This window comes from Megalobrama amblycephala, linkage group LG14 (genome assembly GCF_018812025.1).
Source record: "Megalobrama amblycephala isolate DHTTF-2021 linkage group LG14, ASM1881202v1, whole genome shotgun sequence".
Taxonomy (NCBI): Eukaryota; Metazoa; Chordata; class Actinopteri; order Cypriniformes; family Xenocyprididae; genus Megalobrama; species Megalobrama amblycephala.
In genome coordinates, this window is record NC_063057.1 from 41,149,097 (window position 1) to 41,163,084 (window position 13,988).

The 13,988-nt window shown below is 36.8% G+C and overlaps 2 protein-coding genes across 2 annotated transcripts; both read left to right on the forward strand.

Annotated features, from left to right (window-relative positions):
• Positions 1-1,853: 1,853 nt before the first annotated feature.
• LOC125245284 (gastrula zinc finger protein XlCGF49.1-like) lies at positions 1,854-5,383 on the forward strand. Its single transcript, XM_048155821.1, has 3 exons — positions 1,854-2,045; positions 2,662-2,803; positions 4,561-5,383. Exons 2-3 carry the CDS (start codon positions 2,719-2,721, stop codon positions 5,193-5,195), a joined length of 720 nt encoding a protein of 239 aa, XP_048011778.1. The 5' UTR covers positions 1,854-2,045; positions 2,662-2,718; the 3' UTR covers positions 5,196-5,383.
• Positions 5,384-9,955: 4,572 nt separating this feature from the next.
• On the forward strand, positions 9,956-13,949 carry LOC125245546 (tripartite motif-containing protein 16-like protein). The gene is made up of 3 exons (XM_048156203.1): positions 9,956-10,213; positions 10,367-10,414; positions 12,710-13,949. Exons 1-3 carry the CDS (start codon positions 10,195-10,197, stop codon positions 13,225-13,227), a joined length of 585 nt encoding a protein of 194 aa, XP_048012160.1. The 5' UTR covers positions 9,956-10,194; the 3' UTR covers positions 13,228-13,949.
• The last annotated feature ends 39 nt before the right edge of the window (positions 13,950-13,988 follow it).

Here is a 13,988-nt window from a genome sequence, read left to right on the forward strand (position 1 = left end):
AAAGAAGTTCAAAATATCTGAGCAGTGACTTGGCAAACATCTCAGGTGGATTTTAGATTAATATGTAAATGTGTGCTTTCAATAAAAAAATTAACTCCATGAGAAAACAGCATTTGTGGAAGCATCTGATCATTGCAATGTGGATTTTTGTACCAGCTCTGCAATTCAGCACTGCAGTCAAGTCATGTTCTGTTTATTTATATAGTAATTTTGATTTCTTTAAAGCAAGTAGCTGTACAGTATTAAACATGAAAAAAAACTGTGACTATCACTTTCAATTATAATTACTTCATTTTCTATTATAAAAAGCTCAAAAAAACAACCTATTAACCTTACTGCCAACTGCCCTGCACATCCAGTTGGTGAGGTCTGATCGTGCTCTGACAAAGGAAGTGATGTCTCGCACTCATTGAAGCAAAGCGCGAGAGATCACTTCCGTCATCAGAACGCATTTTCTGAACTAGCCAACCGGATGTGCAGGGCAGTTGGACATAGAGTGGCGTTTTAGAGGTAAAAAATGATATAAATACTGTTCGGTTTCTCGCACAAACTGATCGTTTTGTGTCTTGGGACATCAATGTGTCGTCACGAGCCGCAGGGTTTAATTTGGATTTGTCTGTGCATGTTTTTTTTTTTTACTCTTATAAACGAAGTTCCCATTGACACGCATTATACGGCTGACAGACGGCATCATTTGTGTTCTACTGAAGAAAAAAAGTCACCTACATCTTAGATACCCTGGGGGTAAGCAGATAAACATCAAATTTTCATTTTTGGGTGAACTATCCCTTTAAAGGTGGGACGTCCTGTTCTGACACATGGTCACAGGAGCACATGGTTTGAGAAGGCAAGATTATTTGCTTTAATAATCTTATTTAAAATGTGAAGTGTACATAAAAAATGTGTAAGAAGGTTTAGAGAAGTCTTGTCAGGTTTTATGAAGTTTTTTATATATATATATATATATATATATATATATATATATATATATATATATATATATATATATATATATATATATATATATACAGCTATGGAAAAAATTAAGAGACCACTCCAAGTTCAGAAATCAATGTTAAGTGGTCTCTTAATTTTTCCATAGCTGTATATAATAAATATATATATATATATATATATATATATTACATGTTCAGAAACTCAGATCGGAGTGATTCGAGTAGGACTGGTTACATTTGTCCTATTGTGTGTTATTCGCTTTTTGTTCTAATTTTTAATAAATTAAAAAATAATAATAAAAAATTAAATAACCAAAATATCTATATTTAATATGTCATTATTTTTATCGTTATTTCATTTAAAATTTCACAGACAAGGCTTAAGCTAGTCCTAGACTAAAATGCATGTTTGAGCTGTTTTAACTGAAAGTAACTTGTACTGGCAGATCTTAAAATATGTCAGTGCCATTGTTTTGTCTCAAGATTCACACCAGTAATGTTTTTATAGTGAACGTTTTTAAAAGCTACTCAAATGTCCTAGTTGAACTAAGGCCTAATCATGGCTTAGTCTAAGCCCTGTCTGTAAAACCGGGCCCTTGTATCTTAGAAAAAGATTTTGGCATATTGCCCAGCCCAAAATGACACATAATATGAACTCTGCTTTCTTACACTGTTTTTAACATGTATTTTAAAAATTGTAAATCACATTTGTAGCTATTTGCATATTATTATTGTAATATCTGGTATAAATGATTTCTGCACCCAAACATTACAGTTTTGCCTATTAGACAAAATCTCACACTTCATTGTTAGTTAGATATATATACAGAATATATCAGGTGTGTACAAGCTTAGTCCTGGAGGTCCACTGATGAACCAGTTAATCAAGGTCTAACTAGGCATACTAGAAACTTTCTGCAGGTATTTTGGAGCTAAACTCTGCAGGACAGCTGCCCTCCAGGACCAGGTTTGAACACCCCTGGTATATATGACAGCAGCATGTGAACGGGACTTTTATTTTGGTCTGACGGTGTGATGTCATAAAGCTGCGCCGCGCTGCTGCATCTCTTGTGATTCGGCTGAAGAAAGGTTTGTGTTTTTACGCATTTAAAGTGTTCAGTCCATTTAATCGGTTTTACAATCTGTGTACAATAAATTAACCATTATTGAAAGTAAAGTTGCAATGCTTTATTTAACATTAATGAACGATATTTTGGCAGTAAATCGCATCCACTCATGAGTAACAGAAAAGGAGCGTCTCATTTCGCTCTATATAACGTGAATCAGTTTATCATAAACATGAATTCAGGTACTGGAAAAAAAGTGATGAGAAACAGCGTTTAAAAAAACAACTTCGAGTCAATTGAATCAATTGCTTCGTAAAATGATTCAGTGATTCGAATCACCGCTGATCAAACACTGTAAATGAACGAGAACAACAAACACTAATGTGTGATGACAACTTTTACAAATTAACTGTTTTCATGCAAGTGTAATCTATTAAATGTGATGTACAAAAAAATGTAATAATATAATCAAATAAATATGAACTTTTTGTATTGTAAATAATTTTCTTAATCATTTCATTTTTTTAATCATTTAATCAACTGTCACTCTGACTCTCTTATCAGTACTGAACTAGAGCTGTTTGAGAAACAGATATTTGGATTTATTTTTCTTTGTTAATTATTCTCACCTTAAACAGGACAAACACAAAAACTTCTGGTGAAGCGACTGAGATCCATGTGACACTACTATAAAGATGGCGTTTATTAAAGAGGAGATTGACGACATGAAGATTGATGAAACATTCAGAGTGAAACAAAAAGAAACTGAGGAACAAACAGGTTGGTTTAATTTTCAAAGCTGAACTGATCCTCATTAAATGTCTAGCTTCCACAAGAAAAATATCCATATTTAACAAGTTATGAAGTAAAATATCTAGCTTCCGCCAGATAATCTTCCCTATTCAACTTACAGAAAAAGCTTAACTGACGCGACTCCAGTTTACACTTTCTTCGTAACTTGAATACGGAAGGCGGTCTGGTGGAAGCTAGATATTTTACTTCATAACTTATTAAATATGGATATTTTTCTTTTATGCAAACACATTGCTTCACTTCAGAAGGCTTTTATTAACCCTCCGGAGCTGTGTGGAGTATGTTTATGATGGATGAAGTTTTCGCTTAAGGGTTTTCGCATTTGTTGTAACTCTGGCATACAATGTCTGATAATAGTCAACATAAAGCGTAGGTATAGATGTGCTTGAAAAAATATTTTCGACCAGGGAGCTCATATCTGGGGTCGATGACTGACATAATTTTCCTGAAGCCCACGTTTCCCACCATACTAAACGGCATCATGTACTTAACCAAGAAGATTGTAACAGCTTTAGTAATGTCTTTACGACGTTTAGACTGCTTGTCATAGGAAATGAATGCAGCCGTCTGTGTTTGCTGAATGGGTTTCTCTTTTGACACAGCTGGTGGTGGTGATGTTTCAGGGACAGGTTTGCTTAAACTTTTATGGTGCCTCATCTTCTGACTCTCAGGTGGAACTGCTTTGAATATCGGAATTGCACTTAAATTATATAACCAATAAAAGTATATAGCTGTATATATTGATATTGAATTAAAGCCTAGTTGATACACAATCTGATGGTAAAAGCAGGTCAACAAGCAGTTTCTATGCAATGATGGGGGCTTAATTCCTGATTGAAATTCTGCACAAATACGTGTTTTCTGTTAAAATTTAACATTTTTAAACATGAAACATTTTCTCCTGGTGTTTAAATATTAAAGGTCCTGTTCTTCGTGATCCCATGTTTCAAACTTTAGTTAGTGTGTAATGTTGTTGTTAGAGTATAAATAAAATCTGTAAAATGTTAAAGCTCAAAGTTCAATGCCAAGCAAGATATTTTATTTAACAGAAGTCGCCTACATCGAACGGCCAGTTTGGACTACATCCCTCTACTTTCTTCTTTAATGACGTCACTAAAACAGTTTTTTGACTAACCTCCTCCCACAGGAATACGCAAGAGTTGCGTTTGTAGAGTGTGTTTGTCGCCATGTCGTCGAAACGCTGTTATTTTCATCCCGCAGTCCAATCACCGGGTCTGATTCCGGCTCAAATTTATAGGGTAAAATTAAAGACATGTTTACAATAACACTGAGCGCGTGCATCTCCACGTTATGGTAAGAGGCGTGACCTTTCCGGGCAAGATGCGCTAAACTGCTGTCGAATCACAACACAGGAACCGCTGGCACAATCAGAACTCGTTACGTATTTCTGAAGGAGGACTTCATAGAACAAGGAAGTCATCAGCCCGTTTTTATGACAGTGGAAACAGCGGTATACAGATAAGTAAATTATGTGAAAAATACTGTGTTTTTTTACACGCGAAACATGAACACATGTTATATTGCACACTATAAACACAATCAAAGCTTCAAAAAACCACGAAAAACGGGACCTTTAAATTAAATTAGATTTTCTCTTGTTTTGTTCTGTTGTGCTCTCTTGCAGTTGGTTTTGATGCTTTACATGTCAAATGTTTTGATGTCAATAAACTGGGGTTTACTATTTTTGTCTTTTTTCACCTTAGACCTGATGGCACTGAAAGAGGAGACTGAAGTACTAAATGAAGTGGAAGAGAAAGATCAACATAACAATCATCATGATTTCATTACTAGAGAAAAATCTTTTAGTTGCTCACAGACTGGAGAAACGTCTTCACGAAAAATGGCTCAAGAGACAGAGACTAGAAGTAATTTCATCTTCCAACAATATGGAAAGAGTTTCAATAGAGAAGGAAACTTTAAAGTCCACAAGAGAATTCACACTGAGAAGCCTTACACCTGCCCTCAGTGTGGAAAGAGTTTCAAACAGAAAGGACACTTTGAAGACCACATAAGAATTCACACTGGAGAGAAACCTTACACCTGCCAACAGTGTGGGAAAAGTTTCAACCACATAGGAATCCTTAACAGGCACATGAGAATTCACACTAGAGAGAAGACTTACACATGCCTTCAGTGTGGAAGAAGTTTCATTGAATATAGAAACCTTGTAGTCCACATGAGAATTCACACTGGAGAGAAGCCCTACACCTGCCAACAGTGTGGAAAGGGTTTCATTCTTAAAGGAATCCTTAACAGATACATGAAAATTCACAATAGACAGAAGCCTTTTCACCTGCCAAAAGTGTGGAAGAAGTTTCAATCAGAAAGGACACTTTAAAGAACACTTGAGAATTCACTCTGGAGAGAAGCCATTTATATATGGTCACTGTGGAAAGACTATCAGATATATATATAAAAAAAAACCTTAAAGTACCACATGAGTATTCATGTAGGAGAGAACTGTTTTATATGTCTTTAGTGACTATGTTTACATGTGCACCAATAAAACGGTTATTTCTCATCAGAGTAAGGTCTTAATCTCAGTAAGATGTGTACATGACATGAGCAGAAATCTTCGCTCCAGTTTACATGCAATTTTTATTACACTGATTGTTCGCTAATAAGTATGGTTATACCATATGGTTAAGGCAGGAACACACCAAGCCGACGATCGGCCGACTAAGTTTTCTCAGTGTGTTCCACACCGTTGGCTGAAGTTGGTCCTCGTCTGTTTTTTTTCCGGCCGATTCGACATGTTGAATTGGCGTTTGAGCTTGTCGGGCCATCTGATCATTCTGATTGGCTGTTCAGCTACTGCCACCTGCTGGTACGGAAAGGCATTTCATCTTGCGCAGGCGCAGAATGGACGTGCTACTTGGCCGTCGGCTGTTTAGCGTTGGTTTGGTGTGTCAAGGCAACTTTGGACCTGCCGACGTGAACCAACCCCGCAGTCTGCTTTCGTTGCCACTAGTTCGTCAGCGTGTATAAATCAATTTTATGACATCCACGCCACTGCTTCACTCCGTTCTTATGGCCCTCGGCCTCATCCTGCTTGCCACACCATTATTCCAGGCCAAAAATCAAAATTGTCTTGTATTGGAGCAAAAGGTGACAGAGTTTTGGCTTTTCCTTCCCAACTCTTGATTATAATTCACACTCATAATGTGCTACCCTGTTAACAATCCTGTTTAGCCAAGTGTTAACAATCCTGTTCTGCCCTAGACCAGATTTTTTTAACATCTAAAACAAGGGGAAGATAGGCCAATGATAGGTAAACCATTGCCTAATTGAGTGATTCAGTATCTAAGCAAACTGAATCTAATATCTGGAAATGCCAGATCTCCTTTATGTCTGCGAAGTTGAATGGAAGTTAATTTCAGTGTTACTTTCTTCCAGTTCCAAATAAAAGTGCTGAACCAGCCATTAATACTTTTAATTATTGTGCAGTTTAGGAGAATTGGGATAATTTAAAATAACTGCAAGAAATGAGGCAAGACTATAAACTTGATCAAAGCTATCCTTCCTAACATAGACAATGCCAGAGGAATACATTGTAAGTGAAACAGGTAAATTTAGCTCAAAGGGATTTATCAATTAATTTATATAGGAAATGTTAAAAGAGTCACTTATTTTACAACAAGCAAATGAATCGTGCAGAGTTCATTTGAATGGGCCGTAACTATCAGTTCTGTGGTGGAAATGAATATCAAAACTATAGTGAAAACACTATTTATTAGCAAGGTAACATAGATCGGCAGTTTAAGACATTAAATTTGTTAGCACATAATACAAGACACTTCTCTTTAATAATATAAAGAAGACTTTATTGATTATTCTAACACACACATACACGAGTTGCAGAAAGAAAGAACGCGAGGAAAGAATGAGTTTTAAGAGAATAAAATAATTAAATCCCAAGTTTCCAGCGATGTATGCACTTTATAAGACCTGATCTGAACGAACCATCAATCATTTATTTTAACCCTTCTTTCCTGGAGGTATACTGGTGTCTGGCGTTTGTCTTTAAATGGGGATTCCTTTTGTTGATGTCTTTGGCTTGGAGAAGGGGGTTTCCCGGATTCGTTAAAGGTTTTTTCGTGTCTGGATCAACGTTTTCTTGGGAATCCATTTACGGCGGGGTGTTGGCGGATTAATAGTCTCCCTCGTGGCTGAAGTTTGAGGCGAGCAAAGACTCTCACAGAAAAAAAAGAAAAGTAAATGAGATGAGAGTAGTAAGACTGCCCTCCTCTACAGATTCCAACCATAACCATAGCAAAAAGCAGGGGTGTGTCACAGTTGCGTTCTGTTTAGTTTAGTTAAGGACTTTAAGTTTGTATTTCTTCAGTTCCTGTTTTTCTTTGTTAGATTTCCCGTCACTCGTTAGTTATTATGGTCACCATAATTATGAGATCTGTGTTTCAGCTGTGTTTGACTAATTACCTTGTTTAGCCTTGTTCAGTCTACTATTTAAGTTCCTCCTTCACAGTGAGTCAGTGTCTGGTTTATGTTAATGTGTGTTTCCCTGCCCGTTTGGATGCTGCTTATGTGGATTATTGTTATTAACCTTAGTGTTTGAACTTATTTATCATCTTCGTGCCTTCTTCTGCAACACACTGTGATAGTGTGACAACGGGCAACCCTGCCTGGTGCCCCTTCTTAAATTAAAACTCTCAGAATGTCTACCATTTGTAATCATACATGTCATTGTGTACTACGTCACGGAAGTTAACGCTTTTTGTACGTACATCGAATGCGTATGGCTGTCCTGCCGGAATGTTGTTATTTTACTAATTGTGCACAAGCGAGCTCAGCCAGGGAACAAATGCTTTATACATAAAGTCAGAAGGATGGTTCGGAGGCATGTAGATATAGATGAGTGAAATATAATCCCCAAAAAGTAAACCTTTCAACTTGGCAATCAGCAACCAATAGATAATATTATATAAAATAAGACTTTCTTAAGTACTCAGAAATCTAATTTTTGAAATATAGTTAAATGTACTTTTTAAAAAAATCAAACCGTTTCATGGTTACATTTTAACAGCACTGCACTGCTACTGAAATGAACAGAAATATAATAAAACTGGAAGAGTTTAACAAAGATTTACCAGGAATGATGAGGCAGAATTACAGATTTTTTGCAAGGAAAATCAACTGATCAAGCCTTTTGGCATGTGACAATGTTGCCACCTGTGCTTAATAGTTTTTCTGATGGTGCACTGGTTGCGGGGATACAAAGGTAATTTTTTTTTTTTTTGCCAGATGCGCAAACCCGTGGAAAGTTTGCCTGGTGAGTTTTCCACCATTTCAAAGGATCCAACTCGCTGTCAGCTTTAGATATTGAGAGGTATGATGCCAGTTCTGCCTCAATTAGATTAGGTTTAGATGCTGACAGAAGGACTTGCAGCTCAGTAATAGCTCCAAATTTTATGTGCGCTTTTTGTTTTTCTTCATTCACACAGTGCAGCTTAAATCTTGGGTAAAGAAGAGACCCCATGTCCATGAGGTCATCTGTTGCCTGGTCATTGTAATTTTCACTGAGGTACTGGGTACTGATGGTTTCCTTTATCGTCTTTGTTAAGTTAGTGTCCTCAGCATCCACAATCAAGATATTCATTTTCATTAGATGCAACACAGGCTTACCTGACAGTGCATCTGTGAAATATTTGAATGGGCTGAGAGCCTTCTTCACCAACTCTTTTGAACAATTTAGGAAATATTTTGTTAGACCACTTGAGCTTTTAAATGGCAAAGAGAAAACATGATCTTATCTCGATCATATATTTATGTTTTAAAGTAATATTTTTACATTTAGCCAAGGCTATTTTATGTTACTCACCTATAGCTAGATGCAGTCTGTGGCCAAATCATGACAGGCGAGTCAAGTTGTTGAGTTGCAAAGCCTTCACTATATTTGTTTGTACCACTGTCTGTTGTCATGCAGTACATTTACAGTCTCGAATTCCATCCTGTCAAGATTCATTACACAAGAACTGAACCTATCCACCTCTGATGCACAAGACATTGAAGAGATATTTTGAAACTCAGATGCACTAAGATTCACTTACAATAATGGTTTGGAAATAACCAGTTTGGGGAAAAAAGTTCTTCAGCTCATCCCAGTGAAGATGATTTATTTGAAATTAGTCTTTATGAAATGGACCCCATCCTCTGAGTCAAAGACACACAGGACAGTAGACATCCTGCACCTCAATATCCAGTAAATAGACCTTCTAATGAGTCAGCAAAAATTACCATTCCATCACCTTAAAAAACTCTGTACTTTCAAATACTAAGAGTGCAGTAAACCTATTAGAAAAATGATTCTCTAGTACAACGTAGTGTTCTTGTATTTGCTTTATTTTTTATTTTCTTTTTTCAAATTCATTCTAATTTTCTATTAAATGACATGCTCTGTAATGCCACTCAAATGTGAGTTTTTTTTTTAAATGAGGCTCTTCAGGACCAGGAATTAGAAAGCTGCTTTACAGACACACCTGTTTTGCACACGTAACTCAAACACAGAACCAGGAAACAGGATTCAGGATTCTAAACTATTACTGTCAGAATCACCTTGAACAACATGAGAGTTGGTTTAAAGGAAAGAGACACAATCTGACTGAAGCCACTGGACGACTGCAGGAGATGATCTGCCCAAAACACGACAAGATCCTTGGTTTTCTGCCGCACTGATCAGAAGTGTATATGTGTGCTGTGTACGATGTATGAACATAAAAACCACAACACTGTATCAGCTGCAGCACAGGACAGAGAAACAGGTATGAACTTTGTACTGGCTTCGTACCCAGCAAGCTAAACATTACTCAATAACAAGTCTTGACACAAGGAAGGCGTTGTTGCAGATGATTTACTGAGTCAAATGTGTAAAACTATAAAATAAAAAGATTAAATAAACATGAAAAATGTTTACACAATATACAAACTACATACTGAGAGATAAATGCTTAATGAGACCTTAAGCAGAACAAATATTTTATAATATGAACAGAACTATGAATTTCACAATAATGTATTATGATAACGATTATTTCTACCTGTAATCCTTCATAAACATACATAATAGCATAAATCAATAATAATAATAATCAGTAATTAATTTTACTTACAGGCAGTGTCTCTTGTTAAGTGCTGTTAATATGGTGGACTTCTTGGATTTGGATTTCTGTTTTCTGTAGAGTTTCCAGTCTCTCTCAGCTCCTCCTGAATCTACAAATGTAAATGACGATCCCTTCAGTTCTCTCTCCTCTTTTGATGTTGTGAGAGAATCTGTCCGTCAGCTGAGAGAAAAACTGGAGGATTTCTGCAAAGAGGAGCTGATGATGATCTCTGACAGAGGTAAAGTCCTGGAGATTCATCTGCTCTCAGAAATGATCCTCCATCATCTCATATCATGTAGAAGATCATATTAGAAATGTCTTAGGAACGGATGCAGGGATCATTTTCTCTTGACATGATAATCACACTCTTCATGTCTGTTGATTTCCGCAGTCACTTTCACCAACATTGTTCCCAGAACCAGGAACGACTTCCTACAATGTAAGTCACTAAGAAAAAAAGCAGAGAAACTCACTGAGTGTGTTCATGTTCTTCCTGTAGAAGGAGAAAGAAAACATGACAGAAGAGTTTTATAGTTGATCATGTAAATTAATGTTCCTCAAAGGGGCGTTCAGAGAACATCGGAGGAGTATTGCGGTGTTCTTGGGAGGCATTTTTTAAGGCGCATATATGCCAAAGATTTACAAGATGAAACTTGTAATTACTTGCAAAAGAAAATAGTCTGCAACATTATAACAATGTTCTAAGTGCCCGGATCAATTGTGTCCAAAAGTGTCCAGTGTAGACAGATTCACTGATTATAATGGGTTGTATGTGCTTTTTTCGTGACATGTAGTGCTGTTCACATCAGAGCTTGACCTGCCAGTTTACACCAATGTGACCAGAATAGACAGTGTATCATTTCCATATTAACAACTATTTACTTCAGTGTTTCTGTCAGCTTTCTGTAGCGCAGCTGCTGAACTTCCAGTGAAAACAACTTCTGCGTTTAGCATTCAGACACAATATAACACATGTTGGAAGTGCTGGTACACAAGGAACAAGATATAAATAGAGAATTGTATACTGGCACTGGAAGTATGAAATAAAAAGATTTGAAATTGAATGAACTTGTGTCTTTAACAAAGATGTAAATCAGGACAGCACTAAACTGGGCATTCAATATATTCTTCAAAAACAGGAAATCTTCTAAAACTAATGAATAAATATGATTATTTTTCACTGAAAGCCAATTAAAAACATTCAATATTAGATATTAAACAGACAATATTAGAAGTAAAATCAAAGGTGAAAAAAAGCTCTTGAAGAGTTTCAGGAAAGTAAGAAACTGAATACTTCCACTATGGATTTATCCTAAACAGGATTTTGTAACAAGTCTCTAAATATAATAATAGGCCTTTAAATTATAATAAACAGAATAATAACCAACATTAATATTCAGGGAAGACTGATTAGACCGGCCCAAAAAACACTGATGTAAATGATGATTTTCACAGGATATCTGGTAAACTGTACTGAGACACTGATGATATATTGAACATGAAGAGTTCAGAAACATTAAAAGATCAGGGGCCGTATTCACCAAACATCTTAAGGCTAAAAGTAGCTCCTAACTTGCCGATTTAGGAGAAACTCTTAAAAATAATGGGCGTGTCAGCCCTAATTTTAGGAGTCCTAAATTTTTGCTTTAAGAGTATTTCACAAAGCATTTTAGTGCTAAAAGTAGCTCCTAAGTCTGTGAAACATTAGGAGTAGTCGAGAGGACTCCTAAATCACTAAGACCAAATTACAAACAATCCTAATCCACCCAAAGACACTGTACACCATGAGACAATAGTGATAGAGCCTTGGGTGCTGAACCTTTTCTTCATAAATGCAATACATTTTGATTTATAGATTTGAATCTACGATGAGACACCAAAAATAAATCTTTAACAAATAAATAAATATTGTCTGATTACCTGTGCTAGTGGTTTTCATGAGTTCACACTTATATATAAATATATATAATAAGCGTATTTGGTGTGCTGTCCAAGGGGATCAAGGGCCCTGAGCTTGGAATTTAGCCCAAACACAAAGTTATCCCCATATCCCCAGCCGAGTGAGGAGCGGGTTGGCGGAGGGATGCAGAAAACCGTAAAAAGAAACTATAGGCGAGCCGGCTCTCGTCTGTGTACATATTCCTCCTCTTGAGCTGATTAGAAAGACCGTTTGAATGTGTTCCTCCCAAACTTTGGTTATAAAACATAATTTGTCTCTTGAATTCTGCATTCTCTTGAGATGAACACATCCAAGAGGCGGACAATTAACTGTATATACTAGTTTAATTAGTGACACTTAGCCTACATTTTAAAACCTTTATGACAACAATATGGCAACATTTTATTTTGACTATGGCAACATTTTTATTAAAAAATATTTATTTGAATAGGGCATTTGTATTTTAAAACCTTTATTTTAATATGGAAACATGACACTACATTCTACAATATTTCTATGATTAAATCGCTCACTCTTCCTCCATCAGCCAATCACTGTGTGTTTACTCCATAGCAACGAGGTCAACCCCGCCCTTACTCTTAGCTTAAGACTTCAGTCAGTCTATTACTTAGTAAAAGTTGGTCTCAGCAGCTTTGTCAATAGGTTTTAAGAGAAAACTCTTAGCTAAGAACTTTTACTGCTATTTAGGAGAACTCTTAGTGGTAAGATAAAATGTTTTGTGAATACGGCTCCAGATTCATAATTCCTGATTCTGATGTGTTTTATCTTCATCAGATTCCCATCAGCTCAATCTGGATCTGAACACAGTGAATAAACGCCTCCGTCTGTCAGAGAAGAACAGAGTGATTACTTACACTGAAGCAGCACAGTCGTATCCTGATCATCCAGACAGATTTGATCAGTGGCCTCAGGTGTTGTGTAGAGAGAGTGTGTGTGGACGCTGTTACTGGGAGATTGAGAGGAGTGGATGTGTGTGTATATCAGTGTCATATAAGAGCATCAGCAGGAAGGGTGAGCGTAAAGAGTATTTGTTTGGGTGTAATCATCAGTCCTGGAGTTTGATCTGCTCTTCCTCCAGTTACTCATTCTGGCACAATTACATAGAGACGAAACTCACTGTAAACTCCATCAGCAGTAGAATAGGAGTGTATGTGGATCACAGTGGAGGAACTCTGTCCTTCTACAGCGTCTCTGGAGACACAATGAGCCTCATCCACACAGTCCAGACCACATTCACTCAACCGCTCTATCCTGGGTTTTATGTTGATTATGGATCAGTGAAACTGTGTTGATGAATCAGAATAGATTCTACCCATAATGCTTTGAGCTCATGATGAATCAGTAACAATGAGATGTTGTAGAGTCTCTTATTTTCTCTTCATTACATTAATACTACAGCTAAACTTCTGTCAGTGAAATAACATGTTAGAATAAATGTGTGTACTCTTGATCAGTGAAAATATGAGCACAATTATTCTAATCGAATCCAGTTTACTTTAAAGGAACACTCCACTTTTTTTTTTAAAATAGGCTCATTTTCCAACTCCCCTAGAGTTAAACAGTTGAGTTTTACCATTTTTGAATCCTTTCAACCGATCTCCGGCTCTGGCGGTACCACTTTTAGCATAGTTCATTGAATCTGTTTAGACCGTTAGCATCTCACTCAAAAATGACCAAAGAGTTTCGATATTTTTCCTATTTAAAACTTGATTCTTCTGTAGTTACATCGTGTAACTAATATAAATAAAAAGTGCTACTATTACTGGGTCAAGTGTTGACGAAAAAGATATGTCACCGTTTTCTGAAAATGGCTAAGGACTCAGCTGCTCGGATAGAGCGTGGCAGGTCATTCCACCAGCCAGGAACAGACCCAGAAAAGGTCGGTGAGAGTGATTTTGTGACCCTTTGGGATGGCACCACAAGGCGCCGTTCACTTGCAGAACGCAAGCTTCTGGAAGGCGCATAAGTCTGAAGTAGTGAGTTCAGGTATAGTGGTGCAGAGCCAGTGGTAGGGCTGGGCGATATATCGCATGCGATTCTCACGCGCATTTCG

What these genes read in the sequence shown, in the direction of transcription:
- LOC125245284 (XM_048155821.1), top strand. Translation starts at nt 2,719, where the DNA reads ATGGCGTTTATTAAAGAGGAGATTGACGACATGAAGATTGATGAAACA. An exon ending in AGAAACTGAGGAACAAACAG is followed by an intron (nt 2,804 to 4,560) that starts GTTGGTTTAATT and finishes TTTTCACCTTAG; the next exon opens with ACCTGATGGCACTGAAAGAG.
- LOC125245546 (XM_048156203.1), top strand. An exon ending in CAGGAACGACTTCCTACAAT is followed by an intron (nt 10,415 to 12,709) that starts GTAAGTCACTAA and finishes TATCTTCATCAG; the next exon opens with ATTCCCATCAGCTCAATCTG.